This window comes from Desmodus rotundus, chromosome 4, assembly GCF_022682495.2.
Source record: "Desmodus rotundus isolate HL8 chromosome 4, HLdesRot8A.1, whole genome shotgun sequence".
Classification (NCBI taxonomy): domain Eukaryota; kingdom Metazoa; phylum Chordata; class Mammalia; order Chiroptera; family Phyllostomidae; genus Desmodus; species Desmodus rotundus.
Window position 1 is genome coordinate 46518878 of NC_071390.1, and position 19078 is coordinate 46537955.

Here is a 19078-nt window from a genome sequence, read left to right on the forward strand (position 1 = left end):
ATTCAGCTAATTTTAATTGAGTCCCTCATGAAAGGCATGTGCATGCAGATGGCCTTAGAGAGGGTGTTATTTTATATTTTCAGATCTTTCCATTCCATCTTAACTCCACTAGTCAATCAATTCTAACTGGTACTTCATTTTCTCAGCTGTTATACTCAGCAATTCTATTTTTCTATTTCTTTAAACTAAAAAAATCTCAAGAAAGTAGTTTACATTCCCTCACCTCAAGGTTCACTTTGGGGACTTTTTGGCTCACTGGGGCCATTGGTGTTGTCCAAAGACAAAGTTCTCTCACAAAATTAAAGAAAATTGCTATCAACGAAGGAAGGGAATGGGGACAACTTAAGCCAAAGTACATAAAAAAGATTACAGTGCCTTTTAATCAAAACATTTGCCAAGTAAATCTTTCATGCAGCTTATAATTTCCTTCATTTTCCTGTGGTTTCCCTTCGGGCATTGACATTGTCTTACTCCGTCAGAAGGGAGACTGTTAGGACATTGTCTCTTGTGTTGCTCCTCTCCAGTTCTCTCCTATTCATTTTATCAACATTGTTTCCGGTTATTTCTCCTGATTCTTTCTTTTTGCCATGTGCCTCATAGCTACCTTAAAAAAATGGATATGATATTGACAAAAAAAAGAATTTGCAAATATTCAAGGAGGTAAAAAAGTTGATTCCCTTCAAGGAATTGAAAGCACAATTGCTTCCAAGTTTCTGCTTCTGAAATAATTAACACCCAAATTTGATGAAAGATCGTGATACGGTTAGTCTTCACACTCTTCCTGAAAGCGTTTGAGATGAAAAACTCTATTGTGTCTGTGTCTTGCATGTTATATATTAATGAAACAGTGTATTTAAGTTAATGCTGTTCTAATGATTATACTATGGGAGGATTAGCCAACATTTAATTTACATTTTTGATTAGTCACATCCCGATTTTTACTTAACTTTATACGGTAAATTTGACAAAATTGAATTTATTTAAGACATACAATATGCTTATTTGATATATGTATATATTGTGAAATAATTACCACAATCAAATTAGTTAACATATCCATGAACTCACATAGTCACCATTTGTGTGGGAGTGGGGGAGGTGAGGTAAGAACATTTAAGGCTTCTTAGCAGATTTCAAGTACACAATGCAGTATTGTTAACTATAGTTGCCATGGTATACATTAGATTCTCAAAACTTATTCATGTTATAACTGGAAGTTTGTACCTTTGACCAGCATCTCCCCATTTCCCATACTCCCAGCACGTGCCAGTCATCTTCTACTCTCTGTTTCCATGAGTTCTACTTCTCAATACTCCACATATAAATAAGCTCATACAGTATTTATCTTTCTTTGTCTGGCTTATTTCTCTTAGTATAATACCCTCCAGGTTCATCCATGTTGTCCCCCTCTCCTTCATTTTGTACCTTAGGTACTGTATCCTCAAGATATTTTTTAATTACTTTATTGTTGTTCAATTACAGTTGTCTTCATTTCCCCCCTACCACTCCCCCACCTCACCCAATCCCACCTCCCTCCTTTGCTTCCACCCTCCCCCCTGGTTTTGCCCATGTGTCTCATTTTTAGTAGTTCCTGAAAGCCCTTCCCTCCACTGCCTCCTCCCCCCTCCCCTCTGGCTATTGTCAGATTGTTCTTCATTTCAATGTCTCTGGTTATATTTTGTTTGATTTTTTCTTTTGTTGATTATGTTCCAGTTAAAGGTGAGATCATATGGTATTTGTCCCTCACCGCCTGGATTATTTCACTTAGCTAATGCTCTCCAGTTCCATTCATGTTGTCACAAAGGCTAGAAGCTCCTTTTTTCTCTCTGCTGCGTAGAATTCCATTGTGTAAATGTACCATAGTTTTTTGATCCATTCATTTACTGATGGGCACTTAGGTTGCTTATTTTGTGACCGAATCTGACACCAGTCAACTAGAGGACCTTTGTTAAAGGGGATATAGGTGAATTTGAGGCAAATAAAAGGACTTCCTTTTTCACAAAGTAAATTGTAAATTCATAAAATTTATTACCTTAAGGTAGATGAATAGGCTGAAATCATCAATAACAAAGGAAAATATAAAAATGTATTAATGTTAATGTATTTATTCATTTATCCAACTTGACATACAACAAGCTCTCAAATATTTTATATTCTAAACGAGGAGTCAGATAAATATTCAACTGAAGTAATTTCAGTGGTAAGGGCTGTGCAGAAAATAAAAACACTAGCGGGACTGAAATGGCTGGGGTTGGGGAGGTGTCTGTAAAGACATCATTGAGGTGATAACTGCGAAATAAATAGACCCCTTATGAACAATTAAAGAAAATCAAGGTGTTTGTGATTGTAATCTTTAAATCGCTGCTTACCAGTAACTCTCAGACTTCTTCGTAGCCATGCTAGGTACACAGATTTGTCTTTGTTCTAAAAGAGATGGAGGCAACAGTCACAAATGTAAGAGGTTGGGTTGTGTCCTGAAATAACGAGCTCAACTCTCAGCCAGCACCATGTACTAGAAAAAATATGGGAATGTGACTGAACCTCTCGGTTTCCTGCTTTGCTCTTCTGTAAAAATAAGAATAGTAGTATTTTTAATAATAGTTTTATTGCATGGGACTGGGTTCTCTGTATAATTTGGAACAATATTTACCACACACTCTTCGATAAATGTTAACTTCCAGTATTTAATTTTACCTAAACATAGAAAGAACATTTGAAGAAGCATATATTTATATGCTCCAACTTTTAAGAGAAATAAAGAATGATTAAAATAATGTATACATGTTGATGGTCTTGACTTTGGATGCAGTCATGATTAAAATGAAAAATATTTTTAAATATTGCAATAGATGTAAGAAAGCATTAATTATACTATTAACCACATCTTGGTGCTGTTTTTTTTTCTATTTTTTAAAAGATTTTATCTATTTATTTTTTGACAGAGAGGAAGGGAGGGAGAAAGAGGGGTAGAAAAACATCAATGTGGGGTTGCCTCTTATGTGCCCCCTACTGGGGACCTGGCCCACAACTCAGGCATGTGCCCTGACTGGGAATCGAACTGGGGACCCTTTGGTTTGCAGGACAACATGCAATCCACTGAGCCACACCAGCCAGGGCTTATATTTTATATAAAACTGTGACTGCACAAAACTCAGGCTTATATAATGCATCAAGTCAGCAGTGAACAGTATAAAGTTATTTGGTATAAAAACAGACCAGGATTAGATTTACATGGAACCCAGTCACATTATATACTGATTATAATTAAAATATTTATAGTATTTTGTTTCCATTTCTTTTTCTGCCAGATGAGTTAGAAATTATGCAGTTCCATAGCATAGGTTTATGATTCAATTCTAATACATTTTAATTATACAAATTAAATATTAGGCAAATATTTAAAAATCAGGAGAGAAACTAACATAATCATATTGAAAAGAAGTTAGAGGCAAAAAGAACACCCAACTTAAAAAGTTGAGATAAATAGATAAGTTAAATATATGTGTATTTATTATCATTAATATTATAATGCATATGAAGTTAAAGATGCTTAAACCTGGCAGGTGAAACTTTAAAAAAAATAGAAAGATATTTAAATATGCACTATGATTGTCCCTTCATAATCGTGCTTCCTCTTCTAATATAATTTATAGCATGGAAATACTATCATAATTTTTATTTCATGGTTTCTTTAAAGCACTAAATATGATTAAGTTCTGTATCACTCATAACAAATATGGCTGAAGTACAACTGGTATGGAAGCATGATAGCTTGTATTGTAATAATGTTTGTGAGATGAATATATTATAAATAAAAACCTTGAAAACTTTTACTTCAATTGTTAAAGTTGGATAATTTATTTTATAGGAAATTTACAGTCATCGAATATCAATAATATAAATAGATATTTATCTAGATGTTTCTATAGGATGTTAATTTTAGAGATTTTAATAGCTGCTAAAATGGTATTTAAATAATTATTTTCATTGCAGTCTCTCTGGAGTTTATAAAATATATATATACAATATTTTTATATAGCTTAGAAGTGTTGCTGTAAATTACAACACTGATTCTTATATTAGTTTTCCTAATACCTAAGGAAATAATAGCTTTTTAAAAGATTTCCAAAAGTACCAATTGTTCCTAATGACATAGTACCTTTATGCCTGGACCTAACCTTCTGTCACCATTTTCTACAGTGCCAGGACAAAAACAGGCAAGCTTCAGAACGTAAATCTATCCCTTTATAGAGAGTTGAAAATCAGCCTTTACTTTTTCCATGTTGCAAATAGGGATCATAACCAATTGGTCATTTATTAAGAACATGAATACAGGTACTGGAAAGCTCATCTAATTTAGGGTCACTTTTCTTTAAAAGTATTAAATTTAGAGCTGTCAGCTCGCTCCCTGATTGCGGAGATAGAATGGTGTGCTAAGATGAAAACGGGTTTCATTGGATGAACTCTGATCGTTGGCGGCTCACCAGGGTTTAGTTCCGAGCCCTGGCACTGTAGGCTAGAGAAGCATGATCTGCCATTGGCCCTGTTCTCTGTCGCCCTAGCACATTTTTTCCTCTCGATTCTAGTTCTCTGAGTTCAAGAACGGTGGGGAAGAGGCTAATAAGAGAGAAACTAAATGAGTAGCAGCAGGATATGGGGTGAAACGTTGGAACTGACCCTATTGTCTCTGATTTCAGGGCAAGCTTTAAGGAGCCTGCTTTAAGTTCTCACTAAGATAATGCAGATTACTCATTCATTCATTCGTTCAATCAACATAGATATATTGTTGATTGAGAGGTATCAATCAACATAGATAGATACATTGTACACCCATTATGTACCCACGGTGAGAGTAGGTTGGTGTTAATTAGTTATAGTTGGGGATCTGATAAAGCAGCAACATTAGAGTCCGCATGATAAATAGTTTGTAGACCAGTTGTCATATATTTGTCATATAATTGAAATGCTGGAGAGAAGTTCACTTAATACATCAGAATGCTTATATAATTTTAATCTACTTTTGCAAAGTTATTAACCCCTTATTCCTTATTTTATCCAGTTTATAAAGGGTGATTCTTGAACTAGTGCAAGTGATACATTTCTCATTAAAGGTGTGATGATTGAGGGGGTGAGATTCTAGTATTTGATGATGAAATGCATTTTTTATGAAATATTTACTGTTGTTTAAATTACAAAACCTGGTATGTCTGAGTTATGTGTCAATTCTCTCTCCAACACACCCTTTGCAGTGAATAGCAGATGGCCTCTAATTCATGATAAAACTTATTTTCCCTTTGCAGAAATAAGCACCTCATCCAAACATCTCTTACTTTTATTTTCTTGTTTTGATTTTTTAATATTTGTTGTATTGTTTTCCATTACCATGTAGTCCCCTTATTTTAATCTTAAATAAAAATGTTATAGTACATTTTAAGCTAAAGGAATATCATTGCTGCTTTTATACTTAAGAATTTTATATACATATATATGCAGTTTTTATTACTTCATAATGTGTTTATATATTTGTTTCACTTTTGTATAATAGGTAATGTGTGAAGTGTTTGTAAACATAAACAAAGATAAACAAACATAAACATAAACAAAATAAAGCATTCCGTTGTTTTATTAAAATTAGCAGAATGCAGTACTTTAGTGCCTATTAAATCAAATAATATGAATTGCTAGGACATGCTAATTAAAAGAAATAGCAACAATTTAATATTATGTCAGAAGCATCATTATAAGTGTCCTCTGTGGATTGTGTGGTATTAGTCATGTCATTTAGGAAAGACTTTTTGATTTGTTATTTCCATCGATTAAAAAAAAAAATAAAGTACAATAAATATTTATGCCAGTGTATTTTTACTAATGAATAACCACTAATAAAAGTGTATTATTTTTTATCCTCCAGGCAATACAGCTAAGGTATATATTGAGATTCAGGATGAAAATGATCATCCCCCAGTGTTTCAGAAAAAATTCTACATTGGAGGTGTATCTGAAGATGCAAAAATGTTTTCTTCTGTGCTCAGAGTTAAGGTATGAGAAAGTTTATTAAGACACAGAACTAAAGTAAAAGCAAATAACTTAAATTTTTTAGATAAATTATAACCTGTTTTGCAGATAAACGAAAAACATATAACTTGCTTAACTGAGTACTTATTCCTGTTTAAACAAAGATAGAAACATGGAGATATATGAGTGTAATTAGCCAAAGTGCAGATTAATTGTGATGTGAATAAAAAGCAAACTTTTGTATTTTATTTTTACTACGAAAAAAGAAACACACTACTTACTATGTTTTATACTGAATAAGAGATTAAAATGTATGTTTTCCTCATAGACTTTCTAATTGTCATTTTCTAATAAAAGAAATAATGTAATAAATTCTGAAATGATTTTTCTGCAATAATTTTTAAAACTAACAATGCTAGTTATATAAATTAAAACAACACTACTAATTTCAGTGTCTTATTAAATGTGTAAAAAAATTGGATATGTCAGAAAAAAAATTGCTAACTTGGAATTTTAAAAATACAATGTCTAAGACTAAAGTTGAATATTTTCCATTTTTCTTCATTATCCATGATGGAAGATTATTTTCATGGTTGGCAGTGCGTGAAGTCACAATACTTTTATTACTGAGAAATAAGTTTATAAATATTATATTGCATTGGGGAAAATGTTTAGAAGCTAGAACATTGTAGATTCTCCTTTTCAGGTATTTTTCTGGAAATTCTTAATAAACAGATTTTTAAAAATAGCTATTAACATACAAACATTAGACCTGAATTCCCCTGGGCAAACCCAGCTGTTATTACTGACAGTTTTGCACATCAGCAGTTGCCTTTCTTTCCTTATTACCAGGGGGACCATAGTTAGAGTTGTGGGGTTTTTTACATATTGTTTTATCTCTTTAAAAACCTTGAGAAAGAAACAAATCAATCAAGCAAATAAAGCTTGTGTGTTGTGCTTGCAAGATAGCTTTTCCACAGTGCCAAATACTGATTCCCGATCTGAATCACCAGTTCTAACTGAAAGTGGTCCACAAATTTCAGTCAATCACATTACATACATACAACTTGCATTGTGATTTGCAGGTAACAGTCCTTTGGAAGTGATTTTCATCTTATCTTTTTATATTTTGGTCCCATTGACTATTGATTGATGCTGTGTGTTCATTTAATCAGTAAACATATTTTTGAGTACTGAAAGTGCACAGTATTCTAGAAGTTGGGTGTAGAACAATTCAAAAACAATCAAACAAACAAGATGTGGCCACACTACTAATACAAACTAGTGGGGGAAAATGTGTATCAAGAAATCAGTATCTATTTAATACAAACTCATGTGGTCAAGAGAAAGACATGTGGATTCCTACATAAGGAGCACTATGGGTGTTCCAATATAAAGAACCTGAAGCTAGAGGAAGCTTGGAGGTTGGTGTGACTGAAAAACACTAGTTGGAGATGAGATTGAAAATCTAGTTCAGAATTACATACAAAATGGGATTTACTCTACAGGTTTTATTTTTTTAATTATATTTTATTGATTATGCTATTACTGTTGTCCCAATTTTTCCCCCTCTGTCCCCCTCCACTCAGCACTCCATACCTTCAGGCCATCCCTCACCATTGTTCATGTCCATGTGTCATGTGTATAGGTTCTTTGGCTACTCCATTTCCTGTACTGTACTATACATCCACATGGCTATTCTGTAACTACCTATTTGTACTTCTTAGTCCCCTCACCTCTTCACCCATTCCCCACTACCTCCTTCCTACCTCGCAACCATTGAAATACTTTCTGTATCCATGATTCTGTCTCTGTTCTTCTTCTTTGCTTAGTTTGTTTTTTAGATTCAATTGTTGATAGATATGCATTTATTGCCATTTTATTGTCCAAGTTTTGATCTTCTTTTTCTTAAATAAACCCCTTTAACATTTCATATAATAATGGTCTGGTGATGATGAACTCCTTTATATTTTTCTTATCTAGGAAACTATTGCCCTTCGATTCTAAATGATATCTTTGCTGGGCAGAGCAGTCATAGCTGTAGGTCTCAGTTCTAATGTGCTAATGACATTGAATGGTTTTATCCACAGGGATAATATAGTCCAACATAAAAGGAGTATTCTGCGTGTTGTGCAGGTTGGGACTGGGGACAAGTAGCAGGTCATCAGACAAAAATAGTAACAGGATTGAACACATTATATCCAGGCAAGATTTGGTAGTGGCTAGAACCGTGGTAGTAGGCATAAGACATAAAAGGGAGACAAAAGATAGCCAAAAGGATTTGCTGATGGGTTATGCATGGGGCATTAGCGAAAATAAAACATGACGGAGGTTTTTGTTCTAAACAGGTCCCCACCCTTCTCCCATATTGGGGTGGCAGACATTAAGAGTTCATTTTTCAAGATTTTCTGTTGGTGAGGGTTTCTCAATATGCAAGACAGTTAGAGATACTGATCTAGATTCAGGGAAGAAATCATTGGCCAGGATGAACTCACCTAGAAAATGGGTGTAGACAGAAAAGTCCAAAGACTTTTCCTGGGTGCTCAACACTCAGAGATCTGAAAGAGGTCCACCAAAGGATGGTGAGAATACATTGCCATGAGGCAGCAGCAGTACTGGGAAAATACAGCATCCATTCACCATGCGGATGTTGTATCTTGAACAACATGTGGATGTTGAAGGACACCAAGCTGGTTCTTCACCATGTAAGCTGTCTCCATGACCACTTATATTAGGAAGAGGGAAAAATCGGGAAGACTATAATAGCATAAACAATAAAATATTTTAGTTAAAAAATGTATAAAACCAGATCCAACAAACAAACAGAGAATATATTATAGTGGAGGAAAAAACCAATAAGCTAAATGCTAAAATATTCCATTAATAAAGGGCATAATTAAAGAGGTCTGCAGATAGCTATAGTGAGAGAATTTAGGGGGAGTGATATAAGCTGATGATGACATTCAGAGTAATTGGTAGAAGGAAAGGAGATGGTATAATACTCTAGAGGCAGCAATTCAGAGACAGAAAGATACCTGCCATCTACCTCTAGGGAGCCGCTGTTGAAACAGCTGCAGAAAGCAGTCTTGTACGGGGGAGAGGTACTGGGTGGAAGGGATCAGAAAGCAACTGCAGTATTTAGAAAGGAGGTTAAATATTTAGAGGATATTGATGATGATGGTGCATGAATTCCAGGGGATCCTAGGGAAAGTTTTTCGGTAGAGGTAAAGGTGAGGTGGGAAACTGAGTTACATGAGGATGTGTAAAGAGCTACGTAGGAAGAAATATCTGGGTGGTGAGAGATGTCTTAGAGTGAACAAGATGAGCCTGACTGATTTTCTAGAACCACTGAGAGCTCTGCAGGACAGTCCTCCCTTCAGTTGGTCGGTAGACTCCTTGGGCTAGGGAAAGAAGTGTTTTCTAGGAAACCAATCTCATGCAATGTAATATTCTATGCAAGTTGGAGGAGAGAGGGATAAAAGCTTAGCAACATACTGATACAAGTATATGCTACTATAATAACTTAATTGGGAAAGCACAAATCACCGTGTGGATTCTAAAGCCAGAGACATCTTAACTGGTGAAAGAACATAAAAGGTTTCCTAGAGAGTAAAGAATTGGCAAGGCACAGAAGAAGGGCGGTTAGAACTTTGCAGGGAATATTAAATGAGGAGGATAGTCTAAGCAGAAGAAACACAATGAGCCAAACCTGCAAGAAACAAATTGCAGTGTATTTGTGAAGCAGTGATAAGAAGCAGGTACTGTAGGAAGGATGAGAGTAATAAATCTTTAAATGGTGAAGATTTTCAAGTGCTGCCTTTAGCCTTGAAGCCTGTAATTTTCTCCTTTCCAAATTTAATCAGAGTGAAAATGAATTAAGCAGTCCTCAGTCCATACTTACAGCCCCCAAATCTTATTGGAAACAGTACTGAATCAGGGCCAGCTAAGCTCTGGCACTTAATGGAAAGATGATTTTAAAAATGGGGGAATAGCCGACGATTATGAAAGAGGCTTTTATACCACTTACTATGTAATGTTGGAGTAATGTAATATTTCATCCATCGTACATGCAATCATCATAAATGCATAATGATAAATTTTAAATTAAAAAAACTGTTATATGTAAGAAATAAGAAGGGGAAACATATTATAGAGTTAACTAAGAAAAATGAGACTGAAATATCAATGAATAAAATTGTTCTTTCTAGCTTAAAATATAGATAGTATATTAAGGGCATTATTAAAAATATGTTGGGGAATAGGCAACACAATGAGAGTATTATCGAAATGAATCATCCATTATAAACAATAGTAAAAAAAAGTTCTTCACATTTGCTCTAAGGTGGCACATCTAATATGCTTAGGGACTTGGAAGTTCATTTTAGAAAATAGATATTGTGTTCCTAGTATATGCTGAAAACCCAGAGGCAAACAAAACAGACTGTCCCTCTGCCCTCAGAGTTAAAAATATTGTACGCTAGACCCAAAAAGGTAAGTAAATAAGGCTTTTATTTATAAAGACCTGTAGAGATTTGGTTTCTGGCTCAAAAATTTCAATGTTCATGTCATGTAGAGTAATTCTTGGGTCCTGTCAAAAGGACACAGAACACAGGAGTTAATTTAGGAATACCCCCTATATTTACAATGGGTTATTTTGATATCTCTCACAAATGGATCCACCAAATTGACTTTCACTAGTCACAAGCCATCAGTCACTTTAACTGCAGGAAGAGGGAGAAAAAATTAAATGTTAATATTTCTCTTCGGTCTTTCATAGAAGAATTAACATCAGTTATAAGTATTGCCCATATGTGTCCAAAAGAATTGAAAGCATGGACTTGAACAGATATTTGTACATCGTTGTTCATAGAAGTAATATCCACAGTAGCTAAAGGTGGAAACAACTCATATGTCTATGAACAGATGAAGGGATGAACAAAACAACAGAATTTTAGTTAGTCTTTAAAAAAATGAAATGTGACATATGCTACAGCGTGGATAAATCCTGAAGACGTTACGCTAAGTGAAGTAAGCCAGGCACAGAAGGGCAAATAACACTATAGGATTCCACTTGTAAGAGGTTCCTGGTCGAGTCAAATCCATAGAGACAGAAAGTAGAATCGTGGTTGTCCGGGCCCATGGAGAGGGCACATTGAGGAGTTGGTGTTTAGTGGAACTCCATTTCAATTTGGGAAGATGCAACAGTTCCCACGTGACTGGTGGCGATGGTTGCAGCACAATGTGAATGTACTCAATGTAGCTGAATTGTGTACTTAAGATGGTTTATATGTTAAATTTTATGTGATGTATATTTTAGCACAGTTAAAGAAAACTACCAAAGGTGTAGGATGGGCATCACCAATATGAATCAAATATGAAAACTGTTCTTTTCAAAGATGTTATTCTTCAGTGATAACCATTCCTCTTATGTTATTTTGAATGTAAACCTTACAATCAGTTTCAGGAGTAAGTATTTGTGATAGTCTACTTGTATTTCTTGATTATGTAACTGTGGTCTTTAACATTTACTCCCCAATACATCCATTGTCAGGGACATCCGTACCAGCTGCAACAGTGCAGTAGTGATGTTCTCTGTGGGACCACACCGGCCCTTCTCGGTCTGCAACGAGTGCATGTCAGAATTCCCCAGAAAATACCCATCTACCCTTCTTTGGGGGCAGGCCACTCACTGACTATCACTAACTGAAGTGTCCTATCCTAATGAAAAGTGACTTATAAACTTGGTTACACCAGAATAACAGACTATTATGACAAAGATGCTGTAAATGATTAAAAGACAAACAATAAACTAAAAGCAAATATTTCAAACTTATATTTTTTTGAAACTCCAAAACCAGTATTCAGAATATACAAAGAACTTTGTAAAAAGCAACTACTTGGCCATTGAAAAGAAAGTGGAAAAGTCATGTATGTGTATCATATTACTCAAATTTTTTTGTGTAAGATAAGGAAAATTAAGCTAATCCTTTCAAAATTAACTATTTTTGTTTCTCTTGGGCCTTTGAGAAATAACACTATATGATTCCACTTGTATGAGGTTCCTGGTATAGTCAAATCCATAGAGATAGAAAATAGAATTGTGGTTGTCTAATATTAATCAATGAATATTCCTTACTAATAATAATAGCTATCATTTGCTTGTTAATATTATTTCTTTGAGAACTGTAAATAAAAACCTTTACTTATTTTAATTTTGATATCTAACTAAAATTATTTAAATAAATAAATAAGCAAACAAGTAAAATGAGCAAACAAGTAAATAAAACACCTACTTACTAGGTGGGCACAATTGTTTATTATTGTATTCTTATAAAAATGAATATTAGTAAGGTTGAGTAATTTTCCAAATATTACTCAGCCAGCAAAGACAGAATTTAAAGTTAGATTTACCTTTGTTCAAGGCCTTTATTTTAATCTCTAGATTATGTTGCTTCCCAGGGAAAGTGAGAAGTAGAAACTTGGCAGAAGTAGAATTTTGGCAGAAAATAACAGAACATATTAAATTTGTATGAAAAATTAGGACATAATTAACAAGGCAACCAACTGATTTTCAAATTGAGATGTCTCTGCAATTATGACCTCCTCTAGTAAGGTAGCAAGTCAGATCTGGTTTTAGAATCACTTTTCAACTTATTACCCACCTTTTCCAATTCACTAATCTCTTCTTCTACAAGTTGCAAGTATGAAAAACTCAGTGTCAGAAAAATTGAATTAAAATATTGACTGATGTCTACCAAAAGTTAAAAAGACTATAAACGTTGCATCCTTGAGTTAGTAAAGAAGCCAGATTTAAACTTATGGACTAAAAAAAAACATAGTGTTTTGAAAAAGTATCAAGAAAGGAAGCATTCTCACTCACAAATCCCTAATTTTTTGTTACATTGCCTTAGTAGTGAAATGGTGACAAGCGGTTTTAGAAGAATGATGCCGTTGAGAGAAGAAGCCACAGTCATAGTTAGAAGATGCGAATTTCCTTCATGGCAAAAAGTATAGAAATAGGCAAGGTTAACACTGCCGAGAGCAATATAATTTGCTCCTACGCCTGCTGATGGGAATCTGATGGAAAACAATTCCCGCACATTCACGATGGTCAAGTACATTTCCCTCCAGTGTGGCATCTTTACCCAGACCAGACTCGTGCCTGGCTCATGTCCAAAACGGTACTAACCACAAACCCTTACCTTGTGTTTAAACTATCAGGGAAGAAGAGATTTTTCTTCTTCTTTTTAGGTTCTTCTGGCTGGTCTAAGATTTAAATTGGCATGAGACAAATTAAAAGGAGAAAATAAAATTGATTTGTAAGGAGGACTCATAGATATAGCACCTAAAGAAATGATTGAAGCAAGCAGCTTTTATTATACTTTTTAGACAGAGGAACAATAGATTTGAAAGGATTTTACAGGGAAAAGAAACTTTGGTTTGGGTGCTTAATAAGGAATAAGTAGAATTTGGACTTGGGGTAGTAAATTAGTAAAAAGTAACAAGATTTGTTTATACAGGCTTCTCAGCCCTGGATTCTCTATCCCTGGGTATAAGGACGTGCCTCTTCCCTCCTGGTGCAAGGAGGGTATTTTTCACAAGGGAGATTTATTTCCTACATTCAGAGGGTTGGAGGGCAATCAGAATTCCCTTTCTACACCAGTTTCTTTCTTTTCTTCTTTTTATTGCTCTTCCAGTACAGCTGTCTCCATTTTCCTGCCACCGTTTCCCACCCCCACTCACCCCCACCTCCCATCCTCAATCCTACCCCCTTTGGTTTTGTCAATGAGTCCTTTATACATGTTACTTGGCAACCCTTCCCCTTCTTTCCCCTGTTATCCCCCTCCCCTCTCCCCTCTGGTTACTGTCAGTTTGTTCTTAATTTCAGTGCCTCCGGTTATATTTTGTTTGCTTGTTTGTTTTGTTGATTAGGTTCCTGTTAAAGGTGAGATCATATGGTATTTGTCTCTCATCACCTGGCTTATTTCACTTAGCATAATGCTCTCCAGCTCCATCCATGCTGTTGCAAAGGGTAGGAACTCCTTTCTTTGTTCTGCTGTTTAGTATTCCATTGTGTAAATGTACCACAGTTTTTTGATCCATTCATTTACTGGTGGGCACTTAGGTTGCTTCCAGCACTTGGCTATTGTAAATTGTGCTGCTATGAACATTTGAATTCAAAATAATCAATATGCTGATTTGGCATATTTTGATGGGTGCCCTGTCCTGAGCTGTAACAACTTGCTAGGCACTCTAAACACTTCTCAGGAATTAATTCATTCCCCTCAGAAACCCTATGAGGTAGCTACTATTCTCATTCTGTTCATAAATGAGAACGCCGAGTCACAAAAATTTCATATAACCTACCCAAGATGCACAGCAAGTCAGTAGTGAAGCCTGGATTCACAGCCAGGCACTCTAGTCTGGAGGCCGGGCTGTATGCCTCTCAGGTGGATATTCACCGGGCTGGGAGTCAAATCACTCAGATTCAGGCTCACGTATGCTCTAAACTCCCTAAGGATGTAACAGCCCTCCACCCTGGCCCACAGCTGTCTCCTATTATGCAAATATTGCTTTAGAACTAGGTGCCCTTTAACATCTTTAACTGTTTCTAGTGGTTTGCATGTCATTTACCTTAGCATGAGAAAAATAAAAGCCAAGTGCCCTAAGAGAACTTATTGTGTTTGAGAGCTATGTTTTATAGGTCAAATAGAATTCATCACTTAATTCTGAAATACAAAACACCATTGATGTCTCACAGATTTTGTGGTTTATGTCAGTTGAAGCTAGTGCAATATTTTATAATATTTTTTCTATACAATGCAAATGTAAACAAGTACCAGTCTGTATTAAAGTTTCATAAAATACTAATTTTGACTCCTCTTTGCCAACTATGGGAAACCCGGCTTTACACAAACACTTCTCACGGTTTCAAGACAGTGGTATTTCTCGGGAGATCATATAACCATGGTGTGTGTCACAATTGCCATGCCGCCTGACCTCGTGTGTCTTGTACCTTGAAAAAAGTGAATACACATAGGTGCCTGAAGGTTCATTGCTCTCTTGGCTATGGCTCTGTAACTGAAGTACCTTGTGTCCAATTTGGCGCTTAAATCCATTATACTGTTATCATATATCTACGTCCCTATTTTTTTCTGCTAGAATTCAAATTTCATCTAAGCCTGTTTCCCCGCAAACTTAATGACATTATAGATACATTGTGCTTAACATCAGTATTTATTTAAATTTTTATCTTCATTTAATTTTATGTATAGTCATGTCTTTTAACCGTTTAATCAAAGCTTTCCATGTTATACATGAGTGAATTATTGATTTTCAGATAAGCAAAGTATCCTTTCAATTAAACTCCCTTGGGCCTCATTACAACATTAAGAGTAACATAATCCATTATTTCCCTGAAATGTCCCTTCTTGTCAAAATTGGGAGCTTAGATTTGATGATATCTTTATGAATGTTATGTATCTATGACAGTTTTACATTTATTCAACCCCACTGGGGAAAGCAAATGTCAAGAAAATTGTCATTTTCTAAAAATTGGTATATTTTTGTTGTATGATTGCAAATTATGTTGTAGTTAATGTTTTCCTTTTGGTCTGCTGGAGCTCAGAGTGAAATATTTGATTCATCTTTAGCAATTTTAGAAGTTGAATGCAATACACATGTTGCATGATAACTTTCCCTCTGGTTTTCGCTTTAGTCTCTGCCTTCTTTCCCTTTAAGTATCTTTATGTTGTTATAACATGTATTTTTAGAAAAGATTTCATATCTATCCTGTGATTACTAAATACGCTGTTTCTAAGATTCCATGCATGTTAAGCCTTCATTGTCTCTGTGTACAAGCTGAGAGCTGTAAAGTATCTTCATCAGTTTCTGATATATAGCGTTTGTCTTCATTGATCTGAAGAAGTACAAAATTAAAGGGGTTTTTTTGTTTGTTTTGGGGTTTTTTTTCTTGCTGTTAGTATGAATGGACAAAACCCAGTGTTTTGGGGGTTTTTTTCTTGCTGTTAGTATGAATGAACAAAACCCAGTCTATTTTTGAAAGCACAAATGAAGTGTTCAGATAAAATATTCTGCATATTTGTTTTACTCTATTTCTTTTAATCTTCCCCTTCACCAATCAGTCTTTTACTGTCACAAAAGGGGGGTCTAAAACCATCTCATTCACATAGTACTAGTTCAGTTTACACTCATTGGTTTGAATGCAATTAAGAATGCCTTAATTTTTGTTGCTTAAAACAGACATGCGACTATTTTTTCCAGTCTACATGTCAGGAAAATGAGGAAATTTCAGGTCCTTAAAAAATAGATGAAAAATGGCTCACACATAAGGGAAATTTTCTTTAAAATAGAAAGTTTGAGGACTTTTTATGGATTTCAACTCATTGAACGTGATATATTCGAAAAAATGGTTTTTTGGTGAATGGCCAGATCATTTTGCCTTTTCTAAATTTATTGGTGGCTCATGTATTTCAAAGTCTGATCACATTCTAGTGGGATTAGAAATTTATTTAATGCTTGCATTTCTTTCAGATGATTAATATTTCACAATCCAGATAGATGTAGAATATTATCTTTTAAGTCAAGCTTGCATTTTTTATTACATTTTTAAAGGAGATTTTATATGCTGTAGAGCAGTGATGATTTGTGTACTCTCTTATATTGTATTTCAAAGACTGTATCTTTCATCCTCTGGTAGAAATCTGTCTGCAATATTGGCATTCGGTTTAAAACCTCAGAATTTTTCTGCAGTTGAGGACTGCATTGCAAGACACGATCCCAAAGATAACTGGCAAATAAGAATTACTTTTGTCTGAAAATGCCCTGAAATTTCTTAAATATCCGCTTAACTTTGTTTTGAATTGACCTGACACAGGAGACATGTAATACTGATCTTAAGTAAAAATGATTTAAATGAGCTTCCAAAAGGTAGTTTCATTCCTACTTCTTTAAGTATATTTTAATTTTGAACTGCCCACTAATATTGCCAACACAAAGAGAAAAGGACTAGATCGCTTTAAAATGTATTATGAAGGAAATTTAATTCCAAATAAGTCAAAGAGAATGGGTGACTCTCCCTAGTAGTTCTGATTAATTTACATTAATGAAAACCAGCAAGCCTGGAGCAAGACTATGTGCATAACAAAAATATAATTTATATTGGGTTGTTCATAAGTCACTGTAAATCTCGAAATTGCAAAGAGACTTTAATTTTTTTTCAAAAACAGGCACAGAAATAACTGGATTCACAAAAACATTCTAATGAATAGGAATAATAAACTCTAAAGTAAAGATCTTCATCAAGTAGATTCTGAACTTGCTGTGGTACCTACACTACTTTTTATAAACTTATGTCACTTTTTTGTATGTTTCATTTTATTTATTCTCAGAATTATTTTTCCTAGAGAGTCATGGCCCAAATTGTCCCAGTAGTCTATAAAAAGACAAATGAGGTTCATAGTAATTTGAAACACTTTATTACCGCCTGAAGCCCATAGACCCCAAGATATGCTACAATCTGATACCAAAGGTCTCCCCAGCATATAACAAACTCTAATCAATTGATTAATGAAAAAATGCCCCAGATAAAAAGGTACAAATGAGACTGGAAGATGCAATTCATAGAGGATGTAAAAATTGGCAAAAAATATATAAAGAGGCATTCAACTTTATTAACTATTAGGGAATTGCAAAATAAACCACAAGAAACCACCAGAAGGGCTAAAATTTAAAAAGACAGATAAAATCAAGTTCAAAATAACTAGAGTTCTCAGATATTATTGATGGGACATAAATTAATACAACATTTGGGAAAAAGTTTGACTTCATTTACTAAATGTGAACGTAGGCATATCCTCTTATTCAGAATTTGTACTTCTAAGTATTTACCCAACAGAAATACATTCATATACTCACAAAAGTTCTGTACCAAAAATCCATTGTATATAGACATGGACAATATTTGTAATATCAAAAAGCTAAAACAACTGAAAATAATACATAATTATAGTACATCTGTACAATGGAATTCTATACTGTTGTATACATTAACTGTAGTGTATTTGTCCAGGGGAGCTCTACACTGTAAATTAATATATTACTGCTACATGCAATGGCATTGATGAAACTCAGAAATATAATGTGAGCAAATGCATTCAGAAAAAAATTTTAATTTCCCAAGTTCATTTATGTAAAGTTCAAAAACAGGAGAAACTAATCCAATCAAAAACTTCTTTATTTAGGGGAGAAGACTGATATTGCACTATTCCTTGATCTAAATGCTTAGTTACTTCCAGAAATATAATTTGAAAGATAAAAATAAAATTTTAAAATGTTAATAAAACTCAAAATACATAGAAATAATGGGAAGTTCATTCAAATTTCTAGTGAGTTGAAGCTATTCTTCTTGGAAGATATAATAAAATGATTCTGACAAAAATATAGGAGTTCCTATTTTTCTGTTGGTGTTCTATTTAGTTAATATTAAGGAATTATCTATTTTTAATGCTTGTTGAAATAATGCCATATAGTTTTTGCTTTTGTTTTTTATGATTACTAGCAAGCAAGCATGTTTTGGGGAAATGGAGCACTTATATTATTGGTGGCAATATTGAGAGATGACAGTAAGATGGGGTTGGTGTAAGGATTACACATTAGGATGAACAAGCATGTGGGTTTACCTGGTTCTTTTCTTGCTTTCAGAATCCAGGTTTGTGAGCCAGAACAGAGAAGTTTTCACCTGAAACTACTGCCGTTGTCGTTATAGGTCAGAAACAGATAGTTAAGCCCTTGCGGGACTCATGAGCACAAGCAGAGGCCTTTCTGCTGTTTTATGCTGTAAGGCGCTCAGTAAGTGAAAGGGAACAGTGCAAGATTGAAGTAGATTGCAGTCTTAGGAGAGTCAAGTGAAGAAAGATTTGGGCCCTCGGCAGAGAACCCGCATCACAGGAGAGTAGTGCGCTTTTCAGACCCTGAAGGTCCTGGCCGTGAGCCCAGCGTACTCCTATACTCGCTGCAGGGCTAAGCAACATCTGCGCAGGGC

General features: G+C 34.6%; 1 protein-coding gene across 1 annotated transcript in view; it reads left to right on the top strand.

Moving 5' to 3' along the window:
• Nucleotides 1-19078, top strand: part of PCDH15 (protocadherin related 15) — an 870634-nt gene that overhangs the window by 768097 nt on the left and 83459 nt on the right. The window contains exon 29 of the mRNA XM_053923048.1: nt 5912-6039. Coding sequence (XP_053779023.1) covers nt 5912-6039 — 128 coding nt within the window. The remainder of the gene's footprint in view (nt 1-5911; nt 6040-19078) is intronic.